This window comes from Aquarana catesbeiana, linkage group LG13 (assembly GCF_042186555.1).
Source record: "Aquarana catesbeiana isolate 2022-GZ linkage group LG13, ASM4218655v1, whole genome shotgun sequence".
In the NCBI taxonomy this organism is placed as follows: Eukaryota; Metazoa; Chordata; class Amphibia; order Anura; family Ranidae; genus Aquarana; species Aquarana catesbeiana.
The window spans coordinates 7,710,713-7,733,373 of record NC_133336.1 but is presented as its reverse complement, the minus strand read 5'-3'; the positions used below and the strand labels follow the sequence as shown (position 1 = coordinate 7,733,373).

Here is a 22,661-nt window from a genome sequence, read left to right as displayed (position 1 = left end):
GTCTTCTTGGTGGCAGCGGGACACTACTTGTGCTTGTCACCTCACCAGCTTGAACTGCACTTATGGGACTCGCCACGTCACCAAGTGTTACTGCAGTGCTGGTTTGACTATGACCGGGTTGTACTAGGCCGCTGGGGCTTGCCAGTTCACCAAAACGCTACCAAAAAAACTGTTAGCGATCGCAAGGATCAGGCCTGACTCTGCGAACGCTGCAGTTATGCGTTTAGTGTTTTGTAAGTGTCAGTGATCGATCGATACTGCACTTGGGTGGGCTGGGCTGGGCCGGGTGGAGGGGCAAAACGCAGGTGCTAGCAGGTATCTGGGCTGATCCCGCTAACACTGCGTTTGTGGGAACCCTAAACTGCTGGGGACGCTAGTATAGATCTGATCAGATCAGATATTGATCCGATCAGATACTATACCACTAAGGGAGGCGTATGCTGCGTGCGTGGGTGTTAGCGGTACTGGCGCTAATCTGACGCTGCCTGGGGCTGGTGCTTGCCAGTTCACCAAAACGCTACCAAAAAAACTGTTAGCGATCGCAGGGATCAGGCCTGACTATGCGAACGCTGCAGTTATGCGTTTAGTGTTTTGTAAGTGACAGTGATCGATCGATACTGCACTTGGGTGGGCCGGGCAGAGGGGCAAAACGCAGGTGCTAGCGGGTATCTGGGCTGATCCCGCTAACACTGCGTTTTCGGGAACCCTAAACTGCTGGGGACGCTAGTATAGATCTGATTGGATCAGATATTGATCCGTACAGATACTATACCACTAAGGGAGGCGTATGCTGCGTGCGTGGGTGTTAGCGGTACTGGCGCTAATCTGACGCTGCCTGGGGCGACGCATATCACCGCCGGGCGACCGGGGGGCTAAACCTTTATTCGGTAATAAACGGCGGGTGCCCTGACACTATAAAAAATAAACAAACTAACCAGCGTCACCGTAACAGTTATACGGTGATCAGTGGTGAAAGGGTTAACTAGGGGGCAATCAAGGGGTTAAAACATTTATTAGGTAGTATATGGGGGTCCCTGTCGCTATAAAACGCTGACGGCGAACCTAAATATTTACGTTCCTAACTAGCGTCACCAGCGACACTAATACAGCGATCAGAAAAATGATCGCTTAGTGACACTGGTGACAGGGGGTGATCAAGGGGTTAAAACTTTATTAGGGGGGGTTAGGGGGGTATCCTAGACCTAAAGGGGGGTAATACTACCTGCCCTAACACTGTAACTGTCACAAACTGACACTATGCAGTAATCAGAAAAAAAAAAAAAAAAAAAAAAAAAAAAATACTGCTAATGTCAGTTTGTGACAGGGGGGGGGGATCGGGGGGCGATCGGGGGGGGATCGGGGGTGTAAGGTATGCCTGGCATGTTCTACTGTGTGTGTGTTTGTGTTGTGTGCACTTACATGTCTTCTCTCCTCGGCGCTGGACGGAAACTGCCGAGCCGAGGAGAGATGACATCACATCCTCTGCCTGTGTGAAACTACACACAGGCAGGGGAGGATTCCTATTGGCTGGGAGCGATCGCGAGGGGGGGGCCACGATCGGATGGTCTCCCCCTCGCCTCCCGACGCTCCCAGTCAGATGCCGACCGCCGATGGCACCGGGGGGGGGTCCGATCGGACCCCCCGCCCGCGGGAGGCAGATCACGTATATATACGTGATTCTGCCTGCCCGTGCCATTCTGCCGACGTATATCTACGTTAGGCGGTCGGCAAGTGGTTAAAACTGCACCTTTGGTTCATTCATAGGGATAACCACTCCACTCAAAGGGAACTTCTCCAATAGCTATACTAGGACCTTAGTGTTCCTCATAAAAATGGATGAAGACAATCATCGCACAATAACGTTTAAAACCTTTATTTTATAAAACACAGAAAAACTATGCACTCACATTTCCAAGTGCCATTAAGCCGGCACAGAGCTTTTCCAGCAGTTAGGGACGGGTGGGCGCTGCAGCCCGGTTCGCCTAGTGTGTGCTGTGCTGACTCCGTGTGCCGCTTGCGTTCCCCCCTTGTGTCCTTTCGCGTCCTCACCAACCACGCTCGTTCCCGGTCACGTGGGTACAAAAATCTCCCAGCAGCCTCACAGGTGGTGGTGAAGCACTAAGTCACTTTAGATTTATTAAACACAAGAGCACGCCGATCACGGCAAACTAACGGAAGATTTGCAAGCATATATGAAGGGACTTTATTATCATGTGATACATGTCACCGGACTTTTATATGATTTATATAATTTGCATATGGTTGTTGCTTAATGTGATGTATTTATATAGGTGGATGGTGAATAAGATTATGTCTAACAGATAGGATACACATAGATAGGAAAGAGAGTACAAATGAGAGCAGCGCATCCACACACATAGCACTTTTAAATGCCCTCTATCTCTCCTACCCAACTAGAATCCCTATCGACGCCCTTCTCCTCCACCAAAATCAGTAAAGTCATAAAACAACTGCCCCTACACAAAGCCCCAGGCCCAGATGGATTCCCAAACGAATATTACAAACAGTTCTCTGACCTGATCGCCCCCCACCTCTGTAATACCTTTAACCAATACGCAAACACCGGCAAGATCCCAAAAGAAGCCTTGGAGGCCCTAGTGGTCACCATACCGAAACCGGGCAAAGCCCCTGACACTCCAGCCAATTATGGTCCAATCTCACTCCTAAACACAGACACCAAACTATATGCCAAAATTTTAGCACAACGCCTTTCCCCGATTATTCCTCACTTAATCCACCCTGATCAGGTGGGATTTGTACCTGGTAGACAAGCTTCTGATGGCACAAGGTGACCCATTAATCTAATACAGTGGGTGGAACGCGGTCAAACGCCTTCTCTCTTCCTGTCTCTGGATGCAGAGAAGGCATTTGACAGGGTCCACTGGGCATACATGGAGGCAGTACTCTGCAAATTTGGCTTAACAGGAATGTTCCTGACAGCTATCCTGAACCTCTATTCCTCCCCCAGTGCCAGAGTCTGGACGTCAAGCATTTACATTAGATCCCTTTGTAATTACTAATGGCACAAGGCAAAGCTGTCCTCTTTCCCCCTTGATCTTTGCCTTGGTAATGGAACCTCTCGCACGCTCCATTAGAACGGCACCCTCACTAATGGGTATCAAAATAGGGGAAGTTGAACGCAAGTTGGGCTTCTATGCCGATGATGTCATCATCACTTTAACCAACCCTGAATCCTCCCTCTTAGCTGTTCAACAAATCCTAGAACACTTTGGTTCAATTTTTCTCTATAAAATTAACCAAAGTAAATCTATTATGCTAGATCTAGGTATTGACTCATGAACCAAACAAAAAATCTCGGAAAGAACATCCTTTATATGGTCCTCTAGTTCCTCACTACCATACTTAGGAATTCACCTGACCTTCCCTAGCAAGTCACTATTAAGAGTGAATTATGATGACCTCCAAGAAAAGCTTCTGCACATATCCAAAGACTTGAGCCATTTTCCTGTCTCCTGGGCAGGCAAAATTGCTCAGGCGAAAATGTATCTGCTCCCTCATATACTATATATGTTTCGCACGATCCCTCTACCCTTACTCCCCCTGCAGTTAAAGAAACTACAAGAAATAATAAACACATTTATATGGCAACATAAAAAATCCAGGCTCAAGAAAGACACTCTCCTCACCCCTGTACGCCATGGAGGTATGGAAGCTCCGAACATACAAGCATACCACAGAGCAGTAATCCTGAACCAACTCAAAGAATGGTGGTCACCCACTTCCAACAAAACATGGACCCAAATTGAAGCCACAGCCCTTAACATGGACACAAAACTATTGCTTACAGCTGCTCTGCTTAACTTTAAACCACATCACCAATACTTGAGCTCAACAACGGCAGCTCTACGGGTTTGGTCAGCATCCACACAACACACCAAAGGCCTTCCTAAGGCCATCCTACATCGATTACCCATCAAAGCGATTGAACTACTATCACCGGACCTGTCTCTTACAGCCTGGACACTTAAAGGAATCGTCAACCTTGGGCTGCTATTCTCTACGTCTGGGATGCACCCATTCTCACACTTGCAACAACACTATGGCATCTCCCCTAAGATCTTCTTCTTGTACCTCAGAATAAGATCAATACTTTCTAAAATCAATATACAGAATAAAGACTCCCTACCAATTTCTCTCTTAAAATTCTACGAGACCCCATCCCTTCAGTCAAAGGAATCTCTTTGGCATACAAACTATTAACTACACCTACTACGGATCAACCGTCCTCCTCAATTATCTTTTGGTCCTCACTCACAGATACTCCACCCGTGCCTAACCTATGGCACCAAGCTGTGAGTCTGCCCCTTCGCATGTCACATTGTACTTCCCATTGGGAATCAATTCAAAAGCTATTCCACAAGTGGTATTTTACCCCGGCAAGATTGGCTGCTATTTACCCCAAGACCTCACCTCAATGTTGGAGGGGATGCAATGAAGTGGGAACTTTACGCCACAACTGGTGAGACTGCCCCAACATCAAGAGATATTGGAAAGCAGTATCCATATTCATTTCTAATATTTGCAATATCCCCTTCTCACTACAACCACTGGATCTTCTCCTAGCACTCTCAGTTCCCACATGGCCGGGTCACATCAAATTATTGGCCTCTCATATACTAATAACCGCACGCCTTGCAATTGCAAAAAAATGCAACCTACTGAACAATCACTTTAAACTGGAATTCTCCTTCGCCAAAGCCAATTTGACTACACCTTCCTTTTACAAAAACTGGGCACCTTGGATCATTGATCAAAGAAGCACAGCACTCTAACTTGTAGGAACTTCTCAGTAACTATCCCCTACAACCCCCAGTCCGTCTCTCATCTCAAATCAAGTTATAAACCACACCTCATGGGACAATATCCTTTTATGCCTATATAGTTCAATGTTACTGCCTTTGTTTAGTTTGTAGTGTCTATACTATCAACCAACGATACGTGCAGCGTTGTCACTGTTCATGGTTCAAACACTCCTTGCAAGTCTTCATACATTGTTATCCTAATATACAAACACTTATAACTTTTCATCCTTTCTTCATATGATAAAGAATAATTGCTACTGAGACTGTGGCCAGCTGCATTGCCTGCGATCTCGCGACACAGTTAGCTCCCACATTGGGGTGTTGGGGTGTGTAGACAGTGTCGCCACCACACATACGGTACTAACACTAAATTCACTGTTCAAGTTCCAGTATAACTTCTGTCATGTTAAAGTAACTCTGATGATCTCTAACTGTAAGCTTTTCTTCTTTATGAATAATAAGAAATGTCATTGATTTCATTGGTTAACATGTGAAAATCTTAATAAAAATATTGTTAAAAAAAAAATACATATATATGTATAACTTAATGTTATGTTATATCTTATCATCTGTCGCGATCTAGCGGCCAAAATATAAAAGGACTGCATCTTTATTTTTTTATTGTTCAGAAGTTGACATGGAAGTGTTTTGTTTGTTTGCATTTGGACATTAACTTGACCTGCCCACAATGCTCATTAACTCCCATGAACCTCTGGGAACAGAACTGCATTGTGGGAAGATTATAAAAGGGCTGGGAGTGGCCATCTTAGGTCTCTTGGACACGCATGGCCAGCCTGGGAGGATCTGTGTGAGGTCTCCAGCACAGCGCGGCCTACCTCCATGGAAGAGCGATCTTAGCACCAGTATTGTGACACACCAGAGAGCTGGACTGATGGTGGGGCAAGACTGGGAAGGAGCCAGAGGAGCCTGTCGGAGTCATCTGGGAGTTCTTGAGCGTCTCGAGCTGTGGAGCGGAGCAGCGCAGCAGTGCCAGCCGGCCGGAGATAGAACCCTGTACATCAGAATGGAGTCTTCTGACAACACTGTCCTGGTTGGGTGAGAGGGCTGTTGCCCAAAAGTTTCTTGATACACTTTTATACATCTGTCTACACAAGACAGAGTTGCTGGGACCCATAGTCCCACACGCAAAGTCAAGAGGATTTAGTACTGAGTCCTTGGCATCAAAGTTAGTTATAGTGCTGCTGCACCAGAACTTTGCTTTTATATTTCAGCCTACTTTGATCAGGAATCATTAACCCTTGGATTACAAATTTACTTTATTTTTGCTGGCAGAAGAAAAAAGAAAGAAGGACTGTTTAGTAAAATACAAGGCCTTGTGTTCCTTTACTATATTGGGGTAATGTGATACTAAATAGGGGAGCTCTCTAATTATTGTATTATACTTTATAAAGTTAATCTTTGATTTAGTATAGTAATGAAGTGCGCATAAAATAGGATAGTGCTCATAGTGAGATAAATTCACTCTGACGGTTATCCTATTTACTTTATTACACCACTCATAAATTATTTCAGCCACTTTATATCTGTATTATATCTTTGTAATGTAAAGTTCAGTTGACTGTCAGACTATGTTGGTCTAACAGTACAACCATTGTAGTGTTTACCTTTTAAAACAATTACAGTAAATAAGGTTATTATTCAAGTACAACTGTGTGAGTGTTGTTTTCCTCTTCATCACCAAGCAAGAGGAGGCCAAGGTAACTACAGACAGATACATTATATTGAGTACTGTGAATTTGCCTTTATGATTTCGTTTTGACTGCACACTATTACACCACAGCTGTGTCAGGGGGACTGAGATATTCAACTGGGAAATAAAGCAGAGTACAGGTCCAAATAAATCAGCAGCTCCTTCGGGGGTCAGTGCTACACGTGGGGGCTCATCCAGAATCCTGTCACTTTGCAGACAAACCCACCCTCTTGACGTCAGAATGGACCCTGTTACGGTGGTACAGTGGTGCAAAGCTGAAGGCGCACGCTCAGAAGCGAGCGTGGCAGTTGAACTCCCTGGGGAAGGATGGGAAGAGAAACAGGTGAAAGAAGTGGTGCTGGTACTATCCCCAGAGAGGAAGGCCTGGGTGATAGCGGTGAGGTCAGACCATGGGCACTTATGCTTTACTGGAATGGAGAAAGGGGGTCCCTGATAATTTTCAAAGCACCAGTGTGAGACTGTCTGATAGAACTGAACTCTGCTTGACACATCCTGCCAAGCAGGGGGAGACAGAGCTCACCCAACAAGAGTTCAGTCTCCAGTCTACCCCACTTTCTCGCAGATTGCAGAACACATTAAGGGACTAACTGTCACATGTAGAGAAGAGACCTGGGTGACAATCAAGTGATACCTAGACCGGTGTCAGTAATGAAGAGGCACCCTTATAACCGCTGCCAGAGGTGACTATCAGGAAAGACTTCAAAATTGACGGTCAGATAGGAGAGAGGGGACAGAAGGATAAGCTGCCTTTTACAAAACTCTTACACCAAATTGAACTGGGCCTACAGAGAGGATACTTGGAGTCTGAAATTGTAGAGGCTGTAATCAACGCCATTAGTCCAGGCTTAAGCATTAAAGGAATGCTGGAGATGAAAAATGGGTTGACTTTAACTCAACTCAGGAGAATTCTGAAGAGTTATTATAAAGAGGAAGATGCTGCTGAACTGTTTCATCAACTGACAAATATAACACAGAAGAGTCAGGAGAGTCCTCAGAACTTTGTGTTCAGAGCCATTGAGCTGAAGGACCATGTGTTGTCTGTTTCGATGGGAGAAGGCTCCAAGGAACACTTTGGTGTTGGACTGGTCAAGAAGAAATTCCTGAGGTCCATGATTACAGGTCTAAGAAGTGACTATATCAAGCTTCGGTTGAGGCACCACTTAGAAGATCTATCTACACCAGATGAGGTCCTTATTAAGGAGATAAATGAGGCAGCAAAAATGGAAGTAGAAAGAGACCAGAAACAAAGAAAGAGTCAAGCTCCCAGTATAACCAGGACAAAAGGACAGCAGTTAGATGTGTTACAAGGCATTAAGAAACCCATTGTCTTAATGGTGAACACAGATCAGACATCTTGGCCTTCATCTACTCAACATCTGTCAACATGTGAGTCATGTCTGGAGAAACTGCTCAAAATGCAGAAGGAGATGTTGGAGATGATGACCCTACTGACTGCCAAACTGGTTGTGCCACGTGGGGATGAAGTTTTGACTCTTAAGACTCCGTCCGAAGAATACCAACATTAATCAGACTGTGAAGCCAATGAAGAAGAAGATCTGCTTTAACTGTGGAGGAGCAGGACACTACCATCGAGTATGTCCAAGTCCAACAGAACCTGAGGCAGAACCACAAAAGCTGACAGAAAACTTCAGAGGGCCCCAGTGAAGGAGGCAACTGGGCGCCCTGTCACAACAGTCAACTCCAAACTCAATTGTACTCATTGGGCTAAGTCAGCCACAGCTAAGTCAAAGCAGAGGAAAAAGACTTCACGTAAGCAAGGCATGAAAGTACAAGCCACTTAACAGGGAAAACGTACTAAAACAAATGGATTTCCTCCCAAGTTAGTGGGACCTTCTCCGATTGTCCCAATCCAGATAGAAGGCATATACACGAAAGCCCTGTTGGACACTGGAGCTCAAGTAACTCTGCTTTACAAAGACTTTTATGAGAAGTATCTCAAACATCTCCCTTTGCAGAAGCTTAAAGAGCTGGAGATACGGGGTTTAGGGACACAGAACTTCCCCTATGATGGATACATACCTATAAAGCTTACCTTTGATCCAATTGTGGCAGGGCAGGCTGAAACCTTTGACACTCTGGCAGTGGTGTGTCCTCGCCCCCCAGGGGCTGACAGAAGTTCTTATATTATTGGGACCAATACTGACCTGGTAAGAAGACTTCTGACTCCGCTTGTCCAGGAGAAGGATACTCCAGCCAAGAGAGTGCACCCCATATTAACACAGGTGTACCAGGATCTTGTGCAGGAACAAAAGGCCCCATCAGGAGTAGGAAAGGTCTGGAGCCTGGACAAGAGAAAAAAGCTGGTGCAGCCGGGTGAAGTAGTCTGCTTAAAGGCCTCGGTTAAGCTGAGTTGGATACAGCCAGGTCCTTTCATCGTTCTTGAGACGGACAAACAGAAAGAAGAAAAGGGCCTGGAAGTTATCCCTGAAATGTTGTCAACCAAGGCATTGAAGAGAAGTAAAGGGCGTATCTCAGTCAGCATTCGCAACACAACTACCTTACCTGTAAAGGTACCTGCCAGAATGCTACTGGGGCAAGTCAGCAAAGCAACCCCAGTCTCACCGTGTAGCATCATGGGGGAACAGGATGGGGAGATTCCCCTGGAAGAGTTCTACCCAAAGAACACACCTCTTACCCCAGCCTGGATGGAGAGAGCGAAGAATCAGCTCTTGAGATGGAGGGCTGCCTTCTCAAGAAGTGAGTTTGATGTGGGGCTTGCAAAGAGCGGCAAACACAAAATCCGCTTGGAGGAAGATAAACCCTTCCGAGAGAGGGTAAGGCAGATCCGTTGGGAGATCTGGAAGACCTACGGGAGCAGCTAGCTGAGCTGAAAAGGACGGAAATTATTTGAGAGTCCCGGAGTCCATATGCCTCTCCCATAGTGGTCGTAAGGAAAAAGAATGGCACTTTGCGATTATGTATTGATTACCGGACACTAAATCGGAGGACCATCCCAGATCAGTATACCACACCTCGGATAGAGGATTCCCTACAGAGTCTAACAGGAGCAAAGTGGTTCAGTGTGCTAGATCTTGGATCCCCATGTGCCCTGAAGATAGAGAGAAGACCACTTTTATTACCCCTGTAGGGTTTTTCGAATTTAATCGAATGCTTCAAGGTCTATCTGGAGCCCCAGCAACCTTCCAGTGATCAATGGAAAAGACAGTGGGTGATATGAACCTGATCAAGGTGTTGGTCTATTTAGATGATATCATAGTGTTTGGTAGAACACTGGAGGAACATGAAGAGTGGCTGGAGAAGGTCTTGAAGAGATTACATGATGAAGACCTGAAGCTCTCTTTGGAGAAGTGTCACTTTTACCAACCCTCAGTGAATTACTTGGGTCACATCGTATCCGCTGACGGAGTGGCAACAGACCCACAGAAATTGGAGGCCGTTACCTCCTGGCCTAGACCAACTAACGTGACTGAACTTAGATCCTTTCTAGGATTCTGTTCTTATTACAGGCGGTTTATGGAAGGGTTTGCTAAGATAGCCCACCCACTCACCGAGCTGTTGAAGAATCAAGACGGAATTGGCTCAGATTCAGAAGGTTTGGGGAAGCCAAAGGAGGGCCCCAGAAAGAAGAAAGAGTCCATCCAAGAAGAATGGACTACACAGTGTGAATAAGCTTTCAGTTAAAATGGAGCCTTACCACTGCTCTGGTTCTAGCCTATGCAGACCCTTCTAAGTCCTATGAATTGCATGTGGATGCCAGCTGAGACGGGCTGGCGGGAGTACTTTACCAGGAATATGATGGACAACAAAGGCCCATAGCCTACGTGAGCAGAAGTCTAGTCCCCGCTGAGCGCAACTACCCCACTCACAAATTGGAATTCCTGGCCTTAAAATGGGCTGTGGTAGATAAACTCAAGGATTACTTGTATGGTGCAGAGTTTGTGGTTAAGACAGACAATAACCCACTTACTTACCTACTTACCACAGCAAAGTTGGATGCCACGGGCCATAGGTGGTTGGCTGCACTCTCAGCGTTCAAATTCAGCTTGAAATACAGACCAGGAACAGGAAATAAAGATGCTGATGCATTATCAAGACGACCTCACTGTTCTCAAAGTCAAGAAGAAGAATGGACTCAGCTCATCCTAGAAGGAGTGAGGGCCCTTTGTGATGGAGCACAACAGCAAACTAAAGGTGGGGCTAGAGCAGAAGAAGTTTGAGTGTCTGCTGCCGGAGTGCCTAAGTGTTACTGTGATGTCACCCAAATTGCAGAGGAAGGCTTACCAAAGTTGTCCAGGAGGGATCTTAGGTTGGACCAACAACAAGACCCACTTTGTAGTCTGGCGCTGAAAGCTTTGGAGAACAAACACCCTGACTTATTCCTCAAAAGCACTGAAAAGGAAGCTCGTGTCTTACACAAAGAGTGGGATCGGCTACAGCTCAAGCAGGGGGAGGTCTACCGAAGGGGCCCCTCTGATGATGGTGAAGAAAAGTGGCAATTGTTCTCACCGGAGAAGCACCGAGAGAAAGTACTGATCGCTCTACATGACCACCACAGCCATTTGGGAGCAGAAAGGACTTTCCAGCTGGTGAAGGGCAGGTTCTACTGGCCCTATATGAGAACTGAAGTAGAGGGCTGTTGTCACTCATGTCTCCGATGTATACAGAGGAGGAAGACTTTGCCTCAGAAAGCTGCCCCAATGGCCCATTTGGAGAGTCAAGGACCGATGGAGCTGGTCTGTATAGATTTCCTGTGTGTGGAATCTGACTTAAGTGGAAAGGGAAACATTTTAATAGTTACTGATCACTTTACTCATTATGCTCAAGCATTTCCTACTAAAGACCAACAGGCCTCTACAGTGGTGAAAGTTTTGGTGAAGTTCTTTGTCCATTACGGTCTACCATAACGAATTCATTCCGATCAAGGGAGAGATTTCGAAAGTATTCTGGTTCAAAAGCTGTTGGATCTTTTAGGTATTCGGAAATCCAGAACCACTCCATACCATCCACAAGGTGATCCTCAGCCAGAGAGATTTAATAGGACTCTGTTAAATATGATGGTAACTTTGACATCTGAGCAAAAATCATATTGGAGTAGGCACATTACTGCACTATTACATGCATATAATAGTACAAAGTGTGATGCCACGGGATATTCTCCCTACCGGTTAATGTTTGAAAGAGAAGCCAGACTACTGGTGGACTTGGCTTTTGGAACCAGCCTGGATCATACCTCAGCAACTTCTCACAGAGGATATGGTGATAGGTTGAAGGAGAGTCTGAAAACTGCTTATGATAAGGCTCAGGTCACATCAGATCGCAGAGGGCACAGAAACAAAAAGAACTTTGATCTCAAAGTACGGGTTCAAGACTTACAACCCGGTGTCCTGTTAAGGAATTTGGGAATCCCAGGCAAGCACAAACTGGCTGATCGCTGGAAATCACAACCATATATTGTGTGCAAGAAACTTCTAGGACTTCCAGTATATGAAATTTGGCCAGAAGGAAGCTCTGGGCCAATAAAGATTTGGCACCGTAATCACCTTCTGCCTCTCACGGAAGCAGTCAGGACTGCTGCACAGGAGGAGCTACCATCCACCTCCACTGTTGTACACGGACCAGTGACCAGACTTAGGCCTGAACCTTCTGCTACTGAAAAAGAGGAAGAGGGGGGGCGGAGCTAGCCAGAGTCCAAGATGGACGTGTAAGAGCAGAGCTCCATCACCAGCGGGAACAACGCGGCTCACAGCACCTTGCCCAGGACCGATCCAGACCCCAAATCACGGCGTTCCGGTCCGCACGAACCCAGGGAACACAACCATACCATGACCAGGAGGAAAAAGGAGGGGAACTGGCCGATGAGACTGACGGAGTTTTACTCCTATGAAGCCAGGCAAGATGGCGCCGGCCCGGCGTCCACGCCGACATCTGCAGCTAAAAACAACTGCAAGCAACCAAAAACACAAAAAAGAAGCAGCCCTCCTAAAGACTCGAGGTCTCCCCCAGCCACCCCATCAACAGGGAGCCCGGAGAAGTCCAGATTCAAAGCGGATGCAATGGATGACAGCACTGAGGTGAGCTCTCCCCCTGACTCAGGTGATGACACCAGGGAGCTGCCTGACTCCATTGATACATTCCCTACAAACGGCCAGCCTGTCATAGATACTATGCTAAAAGAGATGTTAGTATCACTGAGAGGATCACTACACTCAGATATGATCTTCTGTATGCACAAATTTAGTAATGAGATCAAATCGGTGACTAATAAAGTGACCCATATAGAACATAAAATGGGGGAATACGCTACAACAATAAACAACTTGGTTGATGCTAATGAAGCCAAAGATGAAGATATAGAGGGGATCAAAGCCAAAATGGCAGACATTGAGGACAGATCCAGAAGAAATAATTTAAAGATCAGAGGGGTCCCAGAAACCGTTAAACAACAAGATTTGAGGGACTATGCCACCCAGCTATTCACAGCCATTTTACCAGAATTATCGACATTAGATCTTACGGTGGACAGAATCCACAGATTACCTAAACCCGCCTACCTAGGAGAAGACATACCACGGGACGTGATACTGCGCCTTCACTTCTACCACACCAAGGAAAGAATAATGGCGGCTGCAAGGCAGAGAGAAGCGATTCCATCGCCATATTCAAACCTGCAATTCTACGCAGACTTATCACAATACACGCTACAAAAAAGGAGAAATATGACGACCCTAACTAAAGCACTCAGAAACCACAAGATTGGGTACAAATGGGGCTTTCCAACCAAATTGATAGTAACAAAAGAAGGCAAGGAGTATGTGATGGATTCCCTAGCTAAAGGCATAGCACTACTCAGCTCTTGGGGGATAATCTCCGACAATCAGACACCCTCTAGATCAAGAAGCCCCAACGCAAGCCTGAGTCCAGAATGGCGTACGGTTGACCGCAGGAATGCCCGTACTCACCACTGACATTAGCATGGGCAACCCACACCACCAACGACCCGCGTGGGAGTAAGCACCACCGCTCCGTTAAGTTTATTTAAACTTACTACCCACAAGTTACTACCTGAGTGACCGAGAGTCACACTTTAACGTTTCTACTTGCTAGCTGATATGCAGCCACAAATGTTGAACCTCGGTTCCTACAAGTTTTTTTTTTCCCTTTTCCTTTTTTTTTCTTCTTTTCTTAAGCCAACAGTCAAGACCATTGCCTCACACCTGGGAGGATGTTGCACCAACCAAGAAAAGTCATCTCCAGGAAGTCTCAAAGTCCAGCAAGAAATCATCCTACAGGCCAGGCACCTAGACGAAGTAAGTGACACTTATAATATATGTCAAACACCCCATCACATAAACCGAATACATGGCAGTGAATTTCCTGACCATTAATGCAAAGGGACTTAACCATCCGGCCAAGCGAAAGTCCTTATGGAAGGAAGCGATCCAAAAAAACACTGATATCCTATGCACACAAGAAACCCACTTCCACATTGACTCTCCACCCAAATGCTCCCATCCGAGATTCCCCCATATTTTCTGCGCAAACGCAAAAGCAAAAAAAAAAGGGGTGATGATCGCAATTAAAGATACAATAACATTCCTCCTGCATAAGATCCTATTGGATCCACATGGTCGCTACATAGTTATGGTGTGTGACATTAACTCTGAAACTTTCACTTTGGCAAACATTTATGCCCCAAATGCAGGGCAATCCAAATTCCTACACTCAGTACTCAAGAAAATAGATCAAGTACGCCAAGGAGCAACAGTGATATGCGGAGACTTCAACATGGTGCCTGACTCTGCTCTGGACTCAACATCCAACCCTAAAAGATCTCCACCAACTCTACAACCTATACTTCGCAAGTATTTATTGTATGATGCATGGAGATGCCTTAATGCTAATGAAAGAGACTACTCTTTTTTTTCCCACTGTCATAAATCTTACAGTAGAATAGACCTGTTTTTGGTTGATAAACGGTTGCTGTTTAAATGTAGAAATGCTAAAATACACAATATAGCTTGGTCGGATCATGCCCCAGTGGAGCTACAAGTGGGGAAACCTTCTAAGATTAAAAACACTTCCATGTGGAGAGCCAACCCCAGGCTGTTCCAGCATGGCCCAACCAAGCTGTATATAGAACAGCAGATGAAGGAGTTTTTTTCACTCAATAAGGGGTCGGTTTCAGATCCTTTCACCCTGTGGAATACCCACAAGGCATTTGTAAGGGGGGTGTTGATGCAACAGGAGGCGAGAAACAGGAGGATGGGGCAACAGCGGACAACGAGAATCATAAACCAAATTGAAATTTTGGAGAGGCAAAATATGACACTTACTTCTCAAAACTTGATTGATCAACTCAATATGCTTCGTACAGAGTTGAGACTAACTCTACTGGAGGACTTTGAAAAGGCCTCCAGGAAGCTAAAACTGACATACTATACTAGCGGTAATAGAGCAGGGAAATTACTTGCCAATCAACTAAAAGGTCACAGACATAAAACACACATACCATATATTACGCATCCAAAAACACTAATCAAACACCAGCACCCACAGGAAATAGCCGATGCCTTTAGCCAATACTACGGCTCTTTATATAATCTTAAAAATGACTCCACTATACCGCAACCCAATATAGAAAATATAGAAACATTCCTACAAAATATACCCTTACCTAAACTTACTGCAGAACACCTTCAAACACTGAATTCCCCCATTACAGAATCAGAAGTCAGTCTTACCATACAGTCACTGCCTATAAACAAATCCCCCGGACCTGATGGCTTTTCGGGGGAATATTATAAAGCCTTTCTCAACATACTAACCCCACATATGACAGAGATGTTCGGTGCTGCTGTTGCCTCCTCGTCATTCCCTCCTGAGATGTTGAAAGCAACCATAGTTGCATTGCCTAAACCAGGGAAGGCACCGGATACCCCACAAAATTTTAGACCTATATCCCTGTTAAATAGGGATATTAAGACTTATGCAAAACTATTAGCGAATAGGTTAATGCATATTCTTCCTGAAATTATTCACATAGATCAATCAGGGTTCACTAAGGGAAGGCAAACTTCAGATGCCACAAGAAGATTGATCAACGTAATCCACATTGCGGACAGAAGTAAAACGCCTTCTCTGCTCCTCGCTTTGGACGCAGAGAAGGCGTTTGATAGAATCCATTGGCAGTTTCTTTCTCAGGTGCTAGAGAGGTTTGGGTTTGGAGGTTCAATATACTCAGCCATTATGGCCTTATACACACATCCATCAGCACAAGTACTCATAGCAGGAGCGCTATCCTGCCCATTCCAGATTACGAACGGGACGAGGCAGGGATGCCCTCTTTCTCCCCTGATCTTTAACTTACTAATGGAACCATTGGCAACCCATCTGCGAACACACCCAGGCATTTCCGGGGTACAGATAGGCCAAAGAAGCCATATCATCAGTCTATTCGCAGATGACATCATACTGATGCTCACAAAGGCAGAAACCTCCCTACCATCAGTCCATAAGGCCCTACAAACATTCAATAAAATATCGTACTATAAAGTAAACGAATCTAAGTCCTATATATTAAACCTAGGAATATCGCCACAGGTTAGTCACAAGCTACAACAAAAATTCCCATACATATGGAAAACGGAAGGAATAAAATACTTGGGTATTACACTAACTCCTAAGTCTGGAGATTTATTGACAGCCAACTACATCCCCTTTCTGAAACAGCTCCCCGACAAACTACACAAACTGGCAAAAACTGAACTCTCGTGGTTGGGCAGACTTGCAGCTTTCAAGATGCAAATTCTGCCACAGATACTCTACCTATTTATCCCACTACCAAACTCTTTCTTTAATTCCCTGCAACCTATAATAAATAGATATATATGGCAAGGAAAGAAGGCAAGATGTGCCTTCACTAAACTAATAAAACACAGGACAGCAGGAGGAGTAGGACACGTACACATGCAGGACTACTACTTTGCAACTATACTAGCACAAACAAGAAACTGGTTGACATCGGAGAAGGATCTGTCTACACTGTGGGCAGAGATAGAAAAAATCCAAATAAAAAATAAATCACTGAAAGATTTTCTCATGACAGCCCATATGAACTTTTCCCTAGATGTAAAGCTATCCCCAACCATACTTGCAGCAATAAGAGCATGGGGTTATCTTAGAAATTACCCAAAGTGGACGGGCACATTGGTTCCATTTAAGCTCCAGATCTCCGCACTTAGTCATATCATCCCAGATATTAACTTAAAGACATGGAAGACGAGGGGTATACAGCACATCGAAGACTTAGTAGAGGGTAGCTCAATTAAATCATTCAAAATGATACAGGAGGAATTTGGGTTACCACACACAGAACACTATAAATACGTACAAATTACGCAACTCCTGAAAAAACACCCCAACATATTTACTAACTTACCAACAAAGATACTCCAATATCTAACACAAACCTCTACTAAACTAAAAGGGATATCAACCCTATATCTGGGTCTTCAAGAAAAAAAGGTCTGCATCAAATCCCCAAACATGGTAGCTTGGGAAATGGAAATAGGACGACACTATCCGGTGGAAAAATGGGAATCAACTTTCAACAATATATACAACTCCACTAAAAGCACTAACCTAAGGGAGATGCAGCAAAAAATATTCCACAAGTGGTACCTCACACCCAGTCGTATATCTAAAATCTACCACAACTCCTCTCCTGAATGCTGGAGATTATGTGGAGAGTGCGGCACGCTATCCCACATCCTATGGAACTGCCCTAAAATAAAACCATTATGGAGGCAAATAGAAAACATAATACGAAATTTTTCGTACCAAACCCCTCCTCTAAGCCCATCAATGGCCATATTATCAATAGACCTAGAATCTATTCCGAACCAGGTTAGAACGATAATTTCCCACATATTGCTGGTAACCAGGCTTATTATTCTTAGACACTGGAAGGATACAGAGCCCCCATCCATTACAGAAGTAATAACCACAGTTCACAATTATGGTACATATGAAGTTTTACACGCATCAGCTATGGGGAACCATGAGAAGATATCCAAAATATGGGAACCATGGAACACATGGTACTCAAGACGATTGAATTATTGAAAGTAAAAGTGAGTTAAAGTGAGACATCTAACCAGGGGAGGCAATTAGACTGTTGGGACAAATATATTTGTTTTATTTGTTTTCTTGTTTTCTTTTTATGTTACCTTAAATAATTGTTAAAACTAGAGATACTCTACATATGAAGGTTCAAGCATATAATAACTTACTAATGCAGAAAACCACAGTATTTGTGACCGCTAGAAGCATTAAAAACAAGTTGCAGCAAACATGGCTTCATGTTGGAGGATGCGACCACATTGAGAGATCGCTCAGTCCAAAGACAGAGAAGCCATGAATAAACACCACAACAGGTTTATAGCAGCTACTCAACATAATGTAACATACAGTTATTATAATGAAAAAGAGGAAGAGGAGATGGAGATAAGTTGGCTGTGGCCATCTGAGGTATCAGAATCTGAAGTGGACTTTTCACTCCAAGCAGGGGGAGAGGATGGTGGAATTCTTAGACCGGAAGTTCCTGAATTTATACCCAAAAATGGAAGAGAAGATCCAGAAGAGTCTCAAGTTGTTTTACCAGAAATAACTTTAGGAGATCTAAGTGCAGATTCTGAATCACAAGAAAAAGATGGAGTTGAGGAACACACGAACTTACCTGTAACGCCAAAAGCACAGAGGACCAAAATAGTCACTCACCCCACAAAGAGACTATCTTATAAGACATTGGGCGAGTGTTCTGAAGGAATATACTTTACCGCTAGGAGAAACTCTGAAAGGCCTGATACGCTTGCTTTTGACTCAGAACACCAAAACCCTGTCTCACCCACTGATACACCTGTACATGACATTGGAGTATCGGCTGTGAATGTACAGGACAGCTCCCCATCATGTGAGAATTGGTGGGAAGCTCCCCTTTCAGTGTTGTGTAACCGTGTAGAATCAAAAACATGTAACAGAAACAAGTGTGTAGCGGTCATTATATATGTATAACTTAATGTTATGTTACATCTTATCATTTGGCACCATCTAGCGGCCAAAATATAAAAGGACTGCATCTTTTTTTTTATTGTTCAGAAGTTGACATGGAAGTGTTTTGTTTGTTTACATTTGGACATTAACTTGACCTAGCCACAATGCTCATTAACTCCCATGAACCTCAGGGAACAGAAATGCATTGTGGGAAGATTATAAAAGGGCTGGGAGCCGCCATCTTAGGTCTCTTGGTTATGCATGGCCAGCCTGGGAGGATCTGTGTGAGGTCTCCAGCACAGCGCGGCCTACCTCCACGGAAGAGTGATCCGAGCAGCAGTATTGTGACACACCAGAGAGCTGGACTGACGGTGGGACAAGACTGGGAAGGAGCCAGAGGAGCCTGTCGGAGTCACCTGGGAGTTCCGGAGTGTCTCGAGCTGTGGAGCGGAGCAGTGCAGCAGTGCCGGCCGGCCGGAGACAGAACCCTGTACATCAGAACGGAGTCTTCTAACAACACTGTCCTGGTTGGGTGGGAGGGCTGTTGCCCAAAAGTTTCTTGATACAATTTTATACATCCGTCTACACAAGACTTCAATGTGTTCATGTCCCCGACCAGGGATAGACAAGCTTTATTCCAAGTTACTCCACAAACTGCTTCCCAGAAATTGTCCGCCTCTTTTCGTAAACTAACCAGATCACACAATCTTTTTGACACTTGGAGAGTAAAACATCCCACTCAAAAGAGTTACACATTTTACTCCCACTCTCACAAGCTGTATTGTAGATAAGATCACTTTCTGATTACAGCCCCTCTCCTTCCCTATGTAGTCTCTTCAGAGATAAACCCTATTACCTGGTCGGACCACGCACCCATTGAACTCGATATTGTCCTGATGTCTTCATAACCTAAATCCTCCTAAAATCATGAAAGGCTGAAAAAAGGATTGTAACTTCTCAAAAACTGTTGTAAGGAAACTGATTTTCCTACATTTGGGGCATATATGTTAACCAAAGAAAAATGAGTGTTTAGGTGACTACAGTTCAGGAGTATGAACCGACCATGAGGGTCTAAGTATGAGGAGAGTATCCGGATTGGGCATGATCGTTTAATAAGGATTGCTACTCTTGCTTTTCCAGAAGGATCTGAGGCCATATAAGCCCCAGGAAAATGTTTGGAGGCGAATTTTTAATGAGCCCCTGGATTTAAAATGAGTCTCCTGAATCATAATCACCTCTGCTTTTGAGGACCTAAACTCCCTCGGAGCTTACCATCGCTTCCCCATGGAGTTCAGGCCCTTAACATTACACGAGTAAATTTTAAGAGCCATATCTAATCAGAAGAAATAATGCTAGCATTATATATACTGTCAACAAGTAGGTGAACATCCCTGAAATATAACACATAAAGGCATATTGATACCGAAGTTGGTACAGTATTGTAGGTTTAGCAATGAAAAATGTATAGAGGTCAAAAAAGAAAAAAAAAGACCTGCAAATTGAAACAGAAAAAAATAACAGAAAAAAAGAGAAAAAATGAATAAAAAAGCACAACACAACAAAAAAAATTTTTTGAAAAGCTTGAAAGTGGAAAAACTTCAGGCTACCCAGGCAAAAGCCATGGGCTATAGTGAGGGGCATTGTAGCCTGCAGGAACCGGCGGGGGGGTCCCCATCTCTGCTTGGGAAGCAGACAAAGCTGGCCAGTGGTAGGCTGTTAACCACTTGCCGACCGCCTAACGCATATATACATCAACAGAATGGCACGGGCAGGCAAAATCACGTACCTGGTACGTGATTGCCTTCCCGCGGGCGGGGGGTCCGATCGGACCCCCCCCGGTGCCAGCGGCGGTCGGCTTTGGTCTGGGAGCATTGAGAGGTGAGGGGAGGCCATCCGATCGTGCCCCCCCTCGCGATCACTCCCAGTCAATGAGAAACATCCCCTGCCTGTGTATAGCACACACAGGCAGAGGATGTGATTTCATCTCTCCTCGGCTCGGCAGTTTCCGTTCCGGCGCCGAGGAGAGAAGACTTCACAGTGAGTGCACACACACACACACACACAGTAGAACATGCCAGGCATACATTACACCCCCGATCCCCCCCCCTGATCGCCCCCCGAACCCCCCCAATCACCCCTCCCCCCCCCCCGTAACACTGACACCAAGCAGTTTTTTTTTTTTTCTGATTACTGCATGTGTCAGTTTGTGACAGTTAGAAGTGGTAGGGCAGTTAATGGTAGCCCCCTGTAGGTCTAGGGTACCCCCCTAATAAAGTTTTAACCCCTTGATCACCCCCTGTCGCCAGTGTCGCTAAGCGACGCTAGTTGTGTCGCTGGTGACGCTAGTTAGGGACCTAAATATTTAGGTTCGCCATCAGCGTTTTATAGTGACAGGGACCCCCATATACTACCTAATAAAGGTTTTAACCCCTTGATTGCCCCCTAGTTAACCCTTTCACCACTGATCACTGTATAACGGGTGACGCTGGTTAGTTCGTTTATTTTTTATAGTGTCAGGGCACCCGCCGTTTATTACCGAATAAAGGTTTAGCCCCCTGATCACCCGGCGGTGATATGCATCGCCCCAGGCAGCGTCAGATTAGCGCCTGTACCGCTAACACTCACGCACGCAGCATACGCCTCCCTTAGTGGTATAGTATCTGAACGGATCAATATCTGATCCGATCAGATCTATACTAGCGTCCCCAGCAATTTAGGGTTCCCAAAAATGCAGTGTTAGCAGGATCAGCCCAGATACCTGCTAGCACCTGCGTTTTGCCCCTCCGCCCGGCCCAGCCCAGCCCACCTAAGTGCAGTATCGATCGATCACTGTCACTTACAAAACACTAAACGCATAACTGCAGCGTTCGCAGAGTCAGGCCTGATCCCTGCGATTGCTAACAGTTTTTTTGGTAGCGTTTTGGTGAACTGGCAAGCACCAGCCCCAGGCAGCGTCAGATTAGCGCCAGTACCGCTAACACCCACGCACACACTGTACACCTCCCTTAGTGGTATAGTATCTGAACGGATCAATACCTGATCCGATCAGATCTATATTAGTGTCCCCAGCAGTTTAGGTTTCCCAAAAACGCACTGTTATCGGGATCAGCCCAGATACCTGCTAACACCTGCGTTTTGCCCCTCCGCCCGGCCCAGCCCAGCCCACCCAAGTGCAGTATTGATCGATCACTGACACTTACAAAACACTAAACGCATAACTGCAGCGTTCGCAGAGTCAGGCCTGATCCCTGCGATCGCTAACAGTTTTTTTGGTAGCGTTTTTCCGCCCGCACCTGGAGTATGCTGTCCAGTTCTGGGCACCAGTCCTCAGGAGGGACGTACTGGAAATGGAGCGAGTACAAAGAAGGGCAACAAAGCTAATAAAGGGTCTGGAGGATCTTAGTTATGAGGAAAGGTTGCGAGCACTGAACTTATTCTCTCTGGAGAAGAGACGCTTGAGAGGGGATATGATTTCAATTTACAAATACTGTACTGGTGACCCCACAATAGGGATAAAACTTTTTTGCAGAAGAGAGTTTAATAAGACTCGTGGCCACTCATTACAATTAGAAGAAAAGAGGTTTAACCTTAAACTACGTAGAGGGTTCTTTACTGTAAGAGCGGCAAGGATGTGGAATTCCCTTCCACAGGCGGTGGTCTCAGCGGGGAGCATTGATAGCTTCAAGAAACTATTAGATAATCACCTGAATGACCGCAATATACAGGGATATATAATGTAATACTGACACATAATCACACACATAGGTTGGACTTGATGGACTTGTGTCTTTTTTCAACCTCACCTACTATGTAACTATGTTTTGGTGAACTGGCAAGCACCAGCGGCCTAGTACACCCCGGTCGTAGTCAAACCAGCACTGCAGTAACACTTGGTGACGTGGCGAGTCCCATAAGTGCAGTTCAAGCTGGCGAGGTGGCAAGCACAAGTAGTGTCCTGCTGCCACCAAGAAGACGACAAACAGGCCCGTCGTGCCCATAATGCCCTTCCTGCTGCCTTCGCCAATCCTAATTGGGAACCCACCGCTTCTGCA

The 22,661-nt window shown here is 45.3% G+C and overlaps 1 protein-coding gene across 1 annotated transcript in view; it reads right to left on the bottom strand.

The window, feature by feature from the left end:
- LOC141117581 (uncharacterized) overlaps window positions 1-22,661 on the bottom strand; it is a 1,161,887-nt gene that overhangs the window by 1,103,515 nt on the left and 35,711 nt on the right. Inside the window, exon 4 of the mRNA XM_073610493.1 lies at window positions 4,936-4,958. Coding sequence (XP_073466594.1) covers window positions 4,936-4,958 — 23 coding nt within the window. The remainder of the gene's footprint in view (window positions 1-4,935; window positions 4,959-22,661) is intronic.